The 15,400-nt window shown below is 25.1% G+C and overlaps 1 protein-coding gene across 2 annotated transcripts in view; it reads left to right on the top strand.

Moving 5' to 3' along the window:
- The window catches only part of LOC145831777 (protein O-GlcNAcase-like), a 52,826-nt gene extending 41,087 nt beyond the window's left edge, over positions 1-11,739 (top strand). Inside the window, exons 13-19 of one of the 2 annotated variants that reach the window (XM_082939112.1) lie at positions 1,549-1,620; positions 4,371-4,450; positions 4,525-4,629; positions 7,470-7,555; positions 8,634-8,838; positions 9,238-9,409; positions 11,031-11,739. In XM_082939112.1, coding sequence (XP_082795238.1) covers positions 1,549-1,620; positions 4,371-4,450; positions 4,525-4,629; positions 7,470-7,555; positions 8,634-8,838; positions 9,238-9,409; positions 11,031-11,218 — 908 coding nt within the window. In that variant the 3' untranslated portion in view covers positions 11,219-11,739. The remainder of the gene's footprint in view (positions 1-1,548; positions 1,621-4,370; positions 4,451-4,524; positions 4,630-7,469; positions 7,556-8,633; positions 8,839-9,237; positions 9,410-11,030) is intronic. The other variant, XM_082939113.1, reaches the window with a different exon arrangement.
- The last annotated feature ends 3,661 nt before the right edge of the window (positions 11,740-15,400 follow it).

The following is a 15,400-nucleotide window of genomic DNA, read 5'->3' as shown; positions in this document are numbered from 1 at the left end:
ATGAGCCTAAGTCTAACATAGCCGAAGTCTGGACTTTCGTGTGCCGTGAGATTAGCTAAAGCTAATAAAAAGTTTTGAACAGACTACTTCGATCATTAGACCACAAGCTTTCGGGAGACTGAGGCCGGGTTTCGTTTTTATTACTACAGTCGTTAATCTACAAACAGTTTATGATGTTTTACCATGAAGCTACCGTTTACTTCAGTGCAGGATGTCCCTAGAATCCTGGAAAAACCTGGAGTTTGACACTTTATGTTAAAAAACTTGGAATTTGAGAAAATTTGAAAAAAAACTTGAATTTTGAACAAAAATCATTATAAAACTAAATTTTTAAATAAGTTTTACTTCTTTAGTAGTAAAATCTTAATTCGACACGAAAAATTAATCATATAGATTAAAAAAATTGTCATCATCAAAAACTTTTTTAATTTAAAAACTTTACTTTAAAGTGATTTAAAGTAGCTTTACAGTATCTTTACAATGTTATTATTACTTAACACAATTTTTAACCTTAAACTTAACTTTAAACTAAAAATAAACCCAAAAACATGTACTTTCAAAAACCTGGAAGAAATTTCTTAAAAACAAGTTGGTCAGACTTTTCAAATTGCCGTGCAACGTTTTAACATTGTCCACTTGACAAAACAACTGGTACATCTGAGACTGTTGCTAATGTTTTATTTAATCGTATTAAACGAGCGAACCAGCTGTCTTGCTGTTTAAACAATGTGATAAACGTTGCACGGCTAATCGCTAAGTTTGAGTTTCAGTCTACCGGGCCTGTGGTCTGATGATCTAAATTGTATGATCAAAACTTTTTACTACAAATTATTTTTTCATCTTATTAGCACAATATTTTCAATTTAATTTTTTTATTTGATTTAGAAAAATATCTAACTTAAAAATTTTTTTTAGCTCAATTGCTTTCAATTTTAATATACTAATTGAGTTTTGCTGTTTTATTATTTTTTTATAAATACTTGTAATAATCAAAACTTATAAATTATATTGGAAAGTTTTTTTTCTGTTTTCTTAAAGTTTTTGTTTTCCCCGTTTTTATAAAAAAACTATATTTTGAAACTTTGCTTAAGTCAGGCTTTTTTATATAACTAGCTATTATTATTTAAAAGGGTGGAAACTGTTCTTTAATAAGTTAATATCTTATCATTAAAACTAAAATTAAGTGCGTATTCTAACCTTACTTTCAAATTGTGTTTTAAAAATAAAAAGTTAAAATTTTGAGCACAATACTATGATATATTATATTTTGTTTCGAAAATATTAAAGTAATACCTAAACAATTTTATGGGAAAAATTTAAAACTAAAACTTTTAGACATCTATGTAAATTGCTTGATTTTAGGTAAATTTTAATTTATATTTTTTTAGTAGTATGACAAAAAAAGTATTTAAAACTTTTAATTAAAAAAAATATAGTCAGTAAAGCAGTTAATTTCGTTTGAATTAATTTGTCAAACGAGCTTTTTTTATTATACCTTTGTTGCATTCTATAAATTTTTATTAATTGTAATCATTCGCAAAAATCTAGCGCCTGTACGTCAGGCACTCAAGGATAAGTTGATGCGTAAAAAACAAGATGGTGAAGAAATGAGTTTTCCAGGTTGTTTGCATGGAATTTTTTTTTTCAGTTTTACTAATTTTCTTTGTCATTACTTATACTCTTACTTAAAATTCATAAACAATTAATTAACTTCAATCCTAATTATCTTCTAAGTTTCTTTGATGCCAATTTTTTTTTATTCAAAAAAAATGTATTAGATAGTTTAATATGTTCTTATAAGCAAAGTTTGTTTATTAATTTTAAGAATAGAACATCGGCTTTAAACTTAATACAATTTTTATTTATTAAGTATTTTAAGTAAGTAAAACTGATTTTGATATCTTTATATACTTTTTTTTTAAGTTTTCGTAGTTTAAATGCATGAACTATAAACAAATTAATTCTGATTTGTTAATAGTAGATAAGACAGACACATTTTACGAAAGCATGATGTAACGATGTATATATTTTTTAAAATATCTGTACCTTTCAAAATATAACGGTTTATAAACATGAACACAAGTTATCTGTGTATACTTTATACAAGGTTTCCGTTTGGTTAGTAATATAAAGAATTGATAAGGAAATTTGTTATACAAAAAATTGTCTCCAAGAGTCATGTAATGTAAGTTTTTTAGATGAAATGCTCCGTAATTTTTTGGTCATTAACTTCGTAAAAAGAAGTGAACAAAATTTTAAACCAGCAAACTAATCAAAGTCTTATATGTATAAGAGTAAAATTTTGATTAAAAAAAAAATTGAATTTCTCAAACAAAATAAATTTGTTCACTCTAAAAATACTTAACTGTTAAGTTCAGTAATCTGCCGGTTGAGTACGCAATTTTTAGCCAAAAACTTGTGTTCAAAGTGCTTTTTTACTTTGAAATAAATAAAAAAGAGTTACTTGAAAGCTGTTATACAAAAGTATTTTATTTTAAAATATTTTTTTTGTTTAAAATTATATAAAGGAATCATGAAATAATGGAATCTACTGAGCTACTATAAAAACAGAAGATATAACAAAATTTTACGTGGATTCCACTAGTACAACATTTAAAAACAGGTATAGCAACCATAAAGCAAGCTTTACTAACAAATTAAAAAGGCACAATACCGGATTATCGAACTATATTTGGGAGTTAAAAGACGCAAAAAAAGACTATAATTTAAAATGGGAAATACTCTGCAGAACCAAAACAAAACCGAAAAACAACAAAACATGCCATTTATGTTGCTTGGAAAAGTATGAGATTGAAAAAATTAAAAAAGATTTATCATTAATAAAAGAAAAGAAAGGCAGCAACCCTGCCTCCATAATCAAAACATGTATTTTAAAAGAACAAAAACTACTAATTAATAACAAAAAATAACAACAAAATAAAACCAAAAACAATAACAAACAAAGCAAAAATAAGTTGACTTGTACATAAGTTGTTTTTAGAATAGGCTAACTAAAATTATTCAATTTTATTTGAAACGTCACAATGTGTTTTTTTGTGTGATTCTTTAAAATTTTTGGTTCTGAAGATATGTACTAAACATTGAAACTTAGTAAACGATTCGAAAATTAGTTGTTTTTTTATATTATAAATATATGAAAGTTTAGATATTTAACGAAAATTATAATCAGTCAATGCAATTGAAATTTTTTTTGAACTTGATACTCTTGAAAACATTTCTATTAGTATAGCTTGTAGTTTTGGTCTAGCAGACACTTTTTGCTGTTCGCAAATTGTTTTCAAAATAATTTAAAAGTATTTAATAGCTAATTGTAGCTTTCCATATATTTTTACCAGGAGCTACTTGCATTTCTGCTATGCTGAAGACAGCTCTCCTTTTAGAATGACAGACTTTGTGTATTCATTATCAAGAGTATTGGTAGCTTCTAAACTTTGACTATTGCTACCAACATCTATTGGCTAATTCTTATCAGATGTAATATTCTCTTTTGAATTTACTAATTGCTTTTTTAAGTGAATAAATAGTAAAATCACACCAAATTCTAATAACTTCAACAAAAATTGTTTTGGTTTTATGATGAAAGTTTTTATTAGGTTCTTATGTTAAATGTTTTTGTTTTGGGAAATTTTATGCAATAGTCATCAGTAAACTTTAGTGAAGCTTAAATGTTTCTATTAGGTTTAATGTAGGTAAATAAAGTAAGGATTTTGAGTACGCACATTTTCCTTGTGTTCAAACTTACTGAGTACTCGTATAAATAGCGGCAGGTCACTGTATTTTTACTGCATTACTTATCAATTTGTACAAAACTGTTGTTGGATGAGCATGAAGTATTTTTTTCGTTTTAATAAAGTTTTTGATATGTAGTTATTTTGAATTTTCTATTTTACTTGTTTTAAAAATAAAAGTTTGCATATATTGGACCTAATATTGAAAATTATATCATAGTTTATAAACTATTTGGTTTAAAAATCAACTTTTTTTGTTGTAGAGTTAGAACAAAAAATTTTAAAACTTAAAGTGACAGTAAGCGTTTAAGTCACATAGAAAATAATAAACGTAATAAAAAGAAAGTTTGTTATTTGCAGTAATGTAGTAAACTTCGTCCTTGATTTATATAACATAATCTTACGTGTTAACTTTTGTTTAACTTCATGATTTAAATGTTGAAATTAGAAAGATATTTCTTGGAAAACAGACTTTATTCATAACAAGTTTATTTAAAAGTTGTTTAACTTCAATGTTCTTAAAATTTGTTTACCATTAACCTTTTATAACTTTAATTTTCTATTAACATTTTGTACTGTAATCTAATGTCTTTAATTAAAAATGCATACCACTTTAAACAGATTTGACACAAACAACTGATTGGTTAAGTCCAGACCCAGAACCATGGGTATTCAGAGGTGGATTGTCTGGTGAAATACAAGTACATTGTAACTTTTCGAATGTTACATTAAACATGTTTTTTATTATTACACTAAAATAAAACTAATTTTACAGAGGTTATTACCAGTACATTCTTCCTTTGATTTGTTTTGCCACGTGGTTCCAATCGAGCCTCAAGTAAACACGTATGTCGTCAGACCTTTTGTTCCCGATGACGAGGTTTGTATAAATTTTACTTAGAATACTTCAGAGTACTGCTTAGTTATTAGTAATAAAACAATTTGGAGTTATCATTGTTTTTGTATTATCAATCAGTGGCGTAGCGTGGTATTTTGGTCAGGGGTGCGCAATTTTTTTTCTCAAAAAATCCTCTAAATTAAAACTTTTGTAATTAGCTATAAAAAAACTTTTTTTAAGTAATATAATTGAAATAAATTTATTAAGTAAAATAAGTTTGTTAACTGTTTTAAAAAACATTTATATATTACAAAATTAAATAATTAAATAAAAGTATAAATTTCATTAGAATTACTTATACTTGCAAAAATGTAAACTTACTAAATAATTTTTTTTTATAACTTATAGCAAACTTTATATCTTTAAAAATTAATATATTCAATAAAACGAAAGTATCTGTTTTATTTACGAAAAAATATCAAACTCTTTAATATACAATACAACAGTAATAACAACACCTCATTGCACATAATTTTAATAAAGTTACACAGAAGTTAAAATAGACCAACTTTATAACTGTTTTTACAGTTTATTACAACTTTGTAAAATAGTTAAAAGTATACTTTTTAAATTTAATTCATTTGATTGTATTTGTTTAAAATAAAAATTTAAAACAAAGTTTATTTCTCATAGGCCGACACGCTTATCTTGTATGTTTATAAAATAAAGTTCAGAAAACTAGCAGTAGTCTTAACAATGTAGCATAAAAAATTATTCTAAAATTGTTTAATTTTTCTTTAAGCGTGACGTATTTTTGTAAACTTTTTGTAGAAAAATAATCTGCCATAAGGTTATACTACAGCGGTGCGCTATATTAGTTGCGTACTATTTGAGTCTAAATTCTTATGAAGTTAATGAACTTAAAAAAATTTTCCTTATGGAGTTTTTCATCAACATCGGTGCGCATTTGCAATTACGCATCGAATCAGTATATTGAGTAATAACATGTACTTTCCTAACTTGTCACTAATTGGTATTCAAAATTTTGTTTAACTTTTTGAATACTAGATAAACATAGTTTAAAAAAGGCAAATTAAGCAGAAAAAACAAACTATAAAGGATAAAGATATTACATTTTTTTTTTACATTTTTCTTTTTTGGGTGGCACGCATGCGCCAGTGTCCCTCCCCACGCTACGCCCCTGTTATCAATATAAAGCAAGTTTTTGATTTTAAAAGGTTTAGTATAAAAAACAAAGAAAAATGTGTTAAAAGTTATTTATTAAACTAACCTCAAAGTATATTAGTTTGAGGAAACAGTTATTAAACTTCACATCAATTTTTAATAAAATACCATTTGCAGCATAAAATATAGAAGCAGAAATTACTCATTTACTTTATTTTGCAATTTATATATCACACAGACATTTTCAATATAAAAATTTTTGTGTCAGAATCAGACGATAGTATGAAATAAAATTTACTTACAGAATAAAGATTTAAAGGAGTAATTTTAAAGTATTATAACGTACACAAATTAGATTTAATCAGATACTAAATTTTAACGTGGTTATAGTTAACAAAAAAGTAAAAATTTGCTAATTAGAAAATTAGGGCTGAAATCGATAATAATTAAAGAACAACGGCTTATCTAAATACTCAGTAAATATAAATGGTAAAGCAACAAGATTAAGTACTTGTGAATTTATATATGAATCGCTCATGTTAAAAGTTCGAATTTTTTTAGTTAATTTTGGTTTGCACTTAAGAGAAAAAAGTTTCCCAAAATAATATTAGTATAGTGTATACTCTAGTAAAGTATTTTTTTTTTTTGAATATTTAGTTTAAATAGTAACGTCGTAAAGAGTTAAAATAAATAAAATGTGTAAATAAAAATTGTTTTAAGAATTAATTAAAATAACTGTCTTAATTTTTTAAAACAAAAGCACTAAGCAAGGAAACTTTCGTTTATTGAAAAACATTTTCAATTCTTATTCAAATAGTTTTGTTATTCAACTTTTTTTTTAGTTCAGTGTTAAGTTTTCTATAATCTTAAAAGTTTTTATTCCGTTAATACTATCTTAAACATAATTTTAAATCAATAAAGAGTTATACAATCTAAAGTTAAATCTTTACACAGGCTATTTATGTTTAACTCTATACGACGTAACTATTTTTAACTAACTACTCAAAAAAAAAATTTACTCAATTAAAATTAATACTATACTTATTTTAGCTTTAAGAAAATTTATTCTGTTGGGTGCTAAATAGTATTAATACACTTTTCGAACTTTCAAAATGAGTAACTCGTGTATAAACTTTCTTATAAAAATCAGTACCAAAACAAAACATTTTATTAAAAATTAGCTAACTAGCACATTTTTACTTCATTATGTTTAACCAAGTTAAAGTTTTCAATTAGTTTAAATCTTATTTGTGTGTGTATCATAACACATTGAACTTTTAAAGTCTTTATTCACTAAGTAATTTTAACTTATTCTATCACTTAAGTACAGTGTTTAATAAAGTTTAATCATTTTCTATCAAAGTAATGTTTTACATTAAACTCAAAAAGTTTACTAAAAAATGCTCAACTTATTTAATGTCGGAAAGTATATTTGTTTTCACTATTTTTGTTATAAAGTTTTCCTTAATAACTGTTTGCTACTATATCTACAATTATTTTTGATATAAATATGTACTAATTGTGTTTTTTATTTAGTTTTTAGATTTTTTCTTTACTTTACTTAGCACTTTCGCATATTGTTTTGTATCATAAAAATTTTACCCTTAGCGACATTTTTATTATGATAAGTAGTCTACTAATGCGTACGTTGTAGCATTTTACTTTTTCCTTAAGGTTAAAACTTGTTTTAATTACAGAGTTTATTAACAGAAGTTTGCTATACATCATTGAATGATGACCTTCGTAAAGCTTTCATTAATCACAAACAACTACCTGGTGACTTGTTAGTTATTTTATAATAGCCACATAATTATAAATGTTTCAGAGTGAAGTTTAAAAACTTTTTTTTTATTTGTAAAGTATAGTTTAGTGACTACTATTAATTAATACTGTTAATTAAAATATTTATCATAGATTAAAAACTATAGCTTTCATTACTCTGCTTATTATTTAAAAAAAAAATATATTTTTAGTAGAATTATATTGTTTTTATGTACCAACGACATAACTTAGTACTTTGCTACAATTTTTTTTAAACAGTAGTTTCAATTCAACTACGTAGCTATATAAAATTTTATTTTGTCATCTTTAACTTAAAACTTACTAGTGATTTTACTTTATTAATTAATAAGATAACAAGTGTATGTCATAATGTTGTGCTTAAATTTATATTTAGTTACAAGCAATTTTTTTAAAATCATTTTTCACTATAGTAAATGCAATGTTTTATTCTTAACCAAGTAAAAAGCGTAACTTCTCCATAAATTATTAGCTGAGTTCTTAGTAAGAGGAAATGAATTAAAAACGCATAGAAAAAAATCAAATTCAATTCTTAAACACAATTAATATGATTACTAAGATAGTAGTCTGCCCTTTTTTAAGAATAACTGGACAGCTTGCTAAGATTTAAATAAAAACCATTAAAAAGGGAGCTGTCTAATTCTTAAGACAAAAAACTTAAATCTTTCGTTTCGTAGCTAGTATAAAAATATGACCACATAATTTTTAAGAAAAATCTTATGAAAAAAAAAACTTGAAAGAAATTTGCAATTAAATGATTATTTGATAAGCATCTGTGTAGTGAAAACCGAATTAAGGCACATTTCATATAATCGAAAGTAGAAATATACAACTGATTACATTGATCTCTTAGTAAACTTCTAGACATTAGCGTTACTTTTTATGTTAAATCTACTTTCAAAAATTTAAATAGTGTTAATAGACAAATGCATGAATTAATAACTTAATTTAAACTAAACTACGTCCTTGTTATGTATATACCTTCATCCTATTTTTAAGTCTTATTACTGTTTAACATAAATCTTTAAAATTTCAGTATGCACAATTATAGATTATTTTAGACTTCTTGGAGCAATTATTCAATTATCACCTGAGTACACTTTTGTTGTCGAAGATGAAAATGGTGATATTTGCGGTTATTTATCCGCTTGTTTAAATAGTAAAAAGTTTTGGACCAAGTACGAACTGTGTTACCTACCAGAAATAAAACTTAAATATCCAGAATTATCTGAAAAAGAAGATAAATCAGTATCTTCAGCTGTTAAAGTATTCTGTATTATACTATTATATGTTATTTATTTTGTAGTATTTAGTTATTACCATATAGTAAATTTTTGTTGTTTGATTTATAATTAAACAACAATGTGTACATGAAAGAAATAAGTATAAAATATATGTGAAAACTTTGTCACCATAAAGAATTTCAATTCGTATTAATAATTTAAAATATCGAGGAAACGAACATTTTTGTTGCGTATAATTTTATCTATTTGTACTACTAGTAAATAAATATATTTAAATAAAAGTGTATTTACATTTAAAGTTAGAAGTATTTGTAAAACTTTAATTTTTCAACTTCTATAAATATTTTTGTTTGTTTTTAAACTGTAGTTTTTATAAATTGATGTATAACTAATTTATTCACATTTTATTGTTTTTATTCAGAAAGCTATTAAACTGTTATATATGGAAGGTAGTATTTTTGATAGTTATGGTGACGAACACTTGATGGCACAATATCCTTCTTTACTAACTCTTACTATTAAACCTAAATCGAACCATCAAAACATTGTAAAAAATCTTATGGTCTGCGTGCTTTCAGCTCTTAAATCACACAGTAAGTTTAATAATACCTTTTTTTTAAACTATACTTACATATATATTTTTTTAAACGGACTTTCTCAAGGCTAAATGGCAAAAACCGGCTAAATGTCAAGAATTATAGAATTTACCAACATGCTTTCTGACGAGTACATTGTCAAAATTGCAATTTTAAGTAGAGTTATAAATTGAAACCAACAGAAAATTGGCATTCCTCTACTAACTTTATTACGATTGACAAGTTTCACAGCCTAATATGCAAACGATATCTGAATTTAAAAAACATGCATACGTATAGTTTAGAGTAGGGGTAGACAATATATGTATGGACAATCAGAACTTCTACAAAAAACTCTTTTGCAGGCCGGACTTCGTAAAAAAAATCTTAACAGTTCACTTAATTTTTGAAATTAGTTTAATTAATTTATAAAAAGAATTCTTCAAAGTAAATTTGCATTGAATATTTTTTAGAAGTACTACTGTCTTCTAAAAATTAAATTCTAACCAAAATTTAAAATATTTTTCACTAAACTACTCAAATTTATTTAATTTGTTAAATATCTTTCAAGCTATAAAATATGTTGCGGGCCAGAGGTATATGTTGTCGGGCCGTACGTTACCCACCCCTAGTGTAGAGTATACATTTGTGTGATAAAAAGATATAACAATATGGAATAACAGATCGCTTAAAGATAATATGTTTGAAGTATATTTAAATGTATAGTTTGTAAAATTTAAGGTTGAATTTAAACTATATCGTTTAAATATAATAACAACGTTTTTAAGTACTGTTGTGTTTTAACTTATTTCGTTTTGCTTTGGTAAGTACATTAAAAATTTTAAACATTTTAAGATTATCTTGATTAATTATGTTTACTTTTATAATTAATTATAACAAGATATCTGTAAAAATAGTTTAAAAAGTTCTGAAAAAGTGTTCATAGTTTATCGCTGAAGAAAAAAATATTGAACTAAATAAAAATTAAATTTATTCTATCAAAAACTACTATTATATGTATTTTTTAGTGTATAGTATTAAAAAACTTTTTAATAAGTACCGAAAATACATTTTTACACACCTAATTTAGATAGAGTTATAAAACGTACCAGTTTTAATGGGTTATATGATAATTAAAATTACGAAAATTTTTCAAGATTTCAAGATGCCTATTTCAAAAATTATTTAAAATTGAAAAAACCGTATTAGGTGGTCTAACTAATCACGACTATAATGATAAAATAAAACTTAGAAAATTTTTATTCTTAGTCATCAAAATTATTCATATTTTAAAAAGTTTAAAATTTTCTTTTGGCCGCATTATAAAAGCTAACTTGTAATTGAAAAAGAAATGCCATAGTTTTAATTGATAAATATTATGATAATTAAATTAATTTTGAAAAAAAGAAAGTCAAACGAGATAACTCAAGATTACTCAGCACTTGAAATGTTAGATTTTTTATTATAAACGTTGTGCGACTGTTTTACTGTTAGAAATTAAAAAATTCTACAAGATTTTATAAAAATTACAAATTAGTTTATTAAGACTAAAAAATGAGTATTTGTTTTTTATTTAAATAAAGTTGTGAAAATTTATTATTTTAATTTTGTTTACCACTTTTTAACTTAATTGTTTTAGATTCTAATGGTGTCCACGTAATAATTAATTCATCCTCGAGTCAAAATCTAGATATGTACAGCAAACTTGGATTTGCAAAATCACCTCAAAATTACAAAGTTAGTAAAGATATTTATCCTGCGATCCCTACAGATATTGAAAGTTGTTCTGGTGATCAGAAGTACACGTTGCTAGGAAGAGCATTTTAATTTTTCATTTAATTACTTATGACAAAAAGTTGTAAGGATTTAAAACTATTTAGTATTTATTGTATTTATAGAAATAGTTTTATACGACTTTAAATAGTTGAAACTTGTTTGCCAAACTTCAAAGAACAGTTTTAAATTAAACTCAAAAAACAATTTTATTAATCATTGCACTTCTGTAAAACCGAGCAAAATTTACTTAAACAATAGCTGTGATTACTTTTATGGTCAAAAATTGCATTTAAATATTTTAAACAAAACAAGTGTTCGGGATATAATTGACGAATGTTTTATCTGTATCTTTATTTTATAATTATAAAAACAAAGCTACATTCCGTACACGACATAAAGTATAGTCGATTATGCTTAACAAATTTTTAAATATAGTCCTTAAAAACTCTTGTTTTGATTTAATAGAGTTAGTTTAGTTTTTAAAAAACCTACATCACTATTTATTTTAAACATAAAGTTAAGAAAACGTATTGATTTTTTGTACATTTTAATTAAAGTTATATCACCTTTCAATAAAATGTGTATTTGGTGCAATGATTTTGTATTTAATTTAAAATAACTAATCCTAGTGAAGTTTTTTGTGACCTTTAGTTTGAGTACTTTAAGCGCTATTAAAACTGGTTTGCCATTTAATAATTTTGAAACAGAGTTTTATGTATACTTGCCTTATAATAGATAAACAGAGACTAGTTTACAGAATTTCATAAACTAACTTCTAAATAATTTTAACTAGTGATCTTCCGGATCCGTCCGAATGTTATTTTTGAAAATGAGTTCGGTATTAAAATTTAAAAAAAAAGTTTAATAAAAGTCGTAAAAAAAGCATGTTGATTGATTCATATTAATTTATGTTTCTTCTTTACATGGCATACCAATTTTTACTTTTTATGCTTATGTACTAGATAATTTTAGTTTTAAATTATTAAATAAGTTTATTTTTCTTTACTTTTCAAATAATCTGTAGTAGGGTTGGAAAAATTCTCTGTTCGGTGAGCCAGAAACATTTAGTAAAACGGGCTAAAATCGTTCGACGTAGACTTTTGTGGGTCGTTTTACGTATGAGTTTATAAAGTTTGATATATTCTTAGTGAGAGCTCTACTAGTAGGAGACATTAGATATTAAAACAATTAACGTTTTCAAAAATACACTCTGTTTCATGCACTAGCAAGGGTTCGGCAGCCTTTTATAAGTAGTGGATCTATTTTTATAGGAAAAGTTGATCGTGAGCCGCAGTTATTTAAAATAGTTATAACAAACAATTAAAATTATTTTGAGCCACAAGTTTCATAAAAAGATAATAATAATAAAGCAAGGTTGCATGACAACTCAAATTCTACCTATCTATATTTAAGAAACCATATCTAAAAAACTTATATACATTTTTAAAAACAAGCTCAAGTTTACAAGGTTTGATCATACCAATTCGATCATGAGATCAAAGTAACAAATCAAAAAATTAAGTACTTACATGCAAGTCCAACAGATACTAAGGCACAAAACTAGACGGTTCTTAAGTATACGAAAACTTGACTAATAATTACGTCACAATTTATCTTCAAAAACCAAAACAATTAAAAATGCATTTACATTGCATTGTAAGCCAGACACTTTGTTTTAATGTCCAGTAAAAAAACACAGCCGGGCACTGAATAAAACAGAGCTTTGACAGTTTTGACAATTTTTGAATAATCTAATTATCACTAAGATTATCACATAGTAAATTACGAAGTTATTTTATTGTATCCTCCTTTTGTAAACGACAAGTAGTAAAACCAAAAACATTAACTAATGAAAACAAAGAAGGTCTTTTACTAAACACAAATATATTTCAACAATTTTAATTAGTTTTTACAATTGTTTAATGAATGTAATTAAACGAAAATTATGTGAACAGAAAGAATTTGATTATTCGTTATCCTTGTTTAGTTAATTAGAGCTCTTATGTTATGTTTAATTTGTTTATTTAAAATTTTGATTACTTTTTTGTTTTGCTTGATTGACTAATTTCTGATGCAATTATAAGTCTTAAACTTAAACATTTTCTTTATTTTGTAACACATTGAAGAAAATTGTTGAAGTATAATTGTGTTTAGTAAAAGACCTTATTTGTTTTTATAAAGTACAATAGCAGACTAATATTTAGTATTAACTAATGAATTAATGAACAAATTAAAGTACTACAAATGCTGTATAATTTAATCCAAGATGTTTTAAGCTATATAAACTTGGGGTCATATAAATCAATGTAACATAAGTAATGATTAAATTTAAATTATAATAAAAGTAAAGTAAAACACAATTTGAAAATGTTAATAAAAATATAAATTATACACATTCAGTTCAAAGAGGCACTAAAGCACAAAATTGTTGTTTAGTATTCAAAATTTTGACTTGTAAATAAGTCATAACCACTTGCCCAAAAACACCGCAACTTAAAATGCATATCATTACATAGTAAGAAAGATAGTTACTAATCACTTTAATCTAAATAACTTTAGACTAAATCAGTAGGGTATTATAACTAAACGGATTTTTTACAGTTATTTTGAATCTATAATAAGTTACGAATTTAAGTATAACTTAAATTGAAAACAACAAGGTGTTTGTGTGCTAAGCATAAAACTGCAGTCAAAAACCTCTCGCCGATCTAATGTGTGTAGTAGGTAAAAAAGCACGGTTAATCTATGATTTGATGCAGATTTCTTATTAAATTTGGAACTTAACACATGAATAAACATGAAAAGTAGAATTGAGCATAAGAAAAAACATATTGGAGAATAAAAGGTGACATGTATAAATTTTAATGTGTTAAATTACAAATGAAGATGTATTAACTTAGGGTATACCTACAATTATAACAATATATTTAAAGTGAGTGTGTTTGTTCATGTGAAAAAATTTAAAGGTGAGAAAGCGCCAAGATATTATTTGAAGAATAACCGTCGGTTGTGTACACAATTGTTTGAAGTGGGTAGATTTCAAAATGCACGAAGGGACAATTTTGCACGGGTTGAAGCTTTTTTTTATTTATTAATTTATTCTTTTAAATTTTTACTATCACTGCTACACCTAACTCTTACCCTTGGTCGGTATTTATTTGTTTTTTTATTTTTTACTTGATATTATCAATTTTACATATACTCGTGCCAAATTGACACTGGTGCAAAATTTATTCATGCAAAAATGTCCATATTAGTGCAAAACTATCTTTGCGCATGTTTTACCCTCTGTGCAAAAGTGTCTTTGTGCATATTTAACCCGTTCCCATTTGAAATTGATTCTTTTGTTTAGTAATTGTTTGCTATCTTCTGCTGCAATTGCCATTCGTTAAAGGTTGCATATTTGGCAGATCTTACTCGCGCCACTGATGTTGCTTTTGGCGTGGTAAAGGGTGTCCCATTTCTAGTTTAGTATCATACCTGTCAAAATACTGCCAAACAAAATCTGACAACCTTGTGCTGTTTTTTTTTACTTACATGCTTAAAAGTATACTTATGTCCAGTTTACTTATCTTTAAACTGACCTCCTGTCGAACCGATATAAGTTCTATCTTTTATATTACTTTTATTTTTGTCATCAGTAAAATTACATTTGACACTTTTATTATATACGACAACTTTTATGAAGCAGTTACTTTGTAACGGGCAATTTGTTTTATTCGACTTACGACAGTTACAATTTTTACACTCGTTATTCTTAGTTTTAAAACCAAGCTTAGCTTCTTTATTGTCACTATAATCACTAGCACTTTTATTATCGATTAGTTATTAATATTGTCATTACTACTGTTATTACTAATTATGTTGTTACTATTATAAGAACATAAATGAATAGGTACAACTGTTTTTATACTTTAAATTAGGCTCCTGCTGATACTTCTAGTTATAGGTCTATTTTGTTTTTATAAATGGGATTGGTGTTATTATTATTATTATTTACGTTAGGCTTACTAATTTTACAATTATTCATTATGCTGTTATCGTATGTCTCAACTAATTTTAGTTTCATGTATGTTATCATTCTTGTTTATAGTAATATGTTTATTTTTTTTTGTGTCATCATCTCATTATACTTAAATAAAATTATTGTGTGATTGTATTGTAAATTTATTGTTGTTTATACAACTGTAAGATATTTTTTAAGGTTTTCATGTCAAATATTTACGACTAAAA

Source organism: Thalia democratica, chromosome 3 (genome assembly GCF_965202585.1).
Source record: "Thalia democratica chromosome 3, ktThaDemo2.hap1.1, whole genome shotgun sequence".
In the NCBI taxonomy this organism is placed as follows: domain Eukaryota; kingdom Metazoa; phylum Chordata; class Thaliacea; order Salpida; family Salpidae; genus Thalia; species Thalia democratica.
This window is presented reverse-complemented; position numbering and strand designations above follow the sequence as displayed.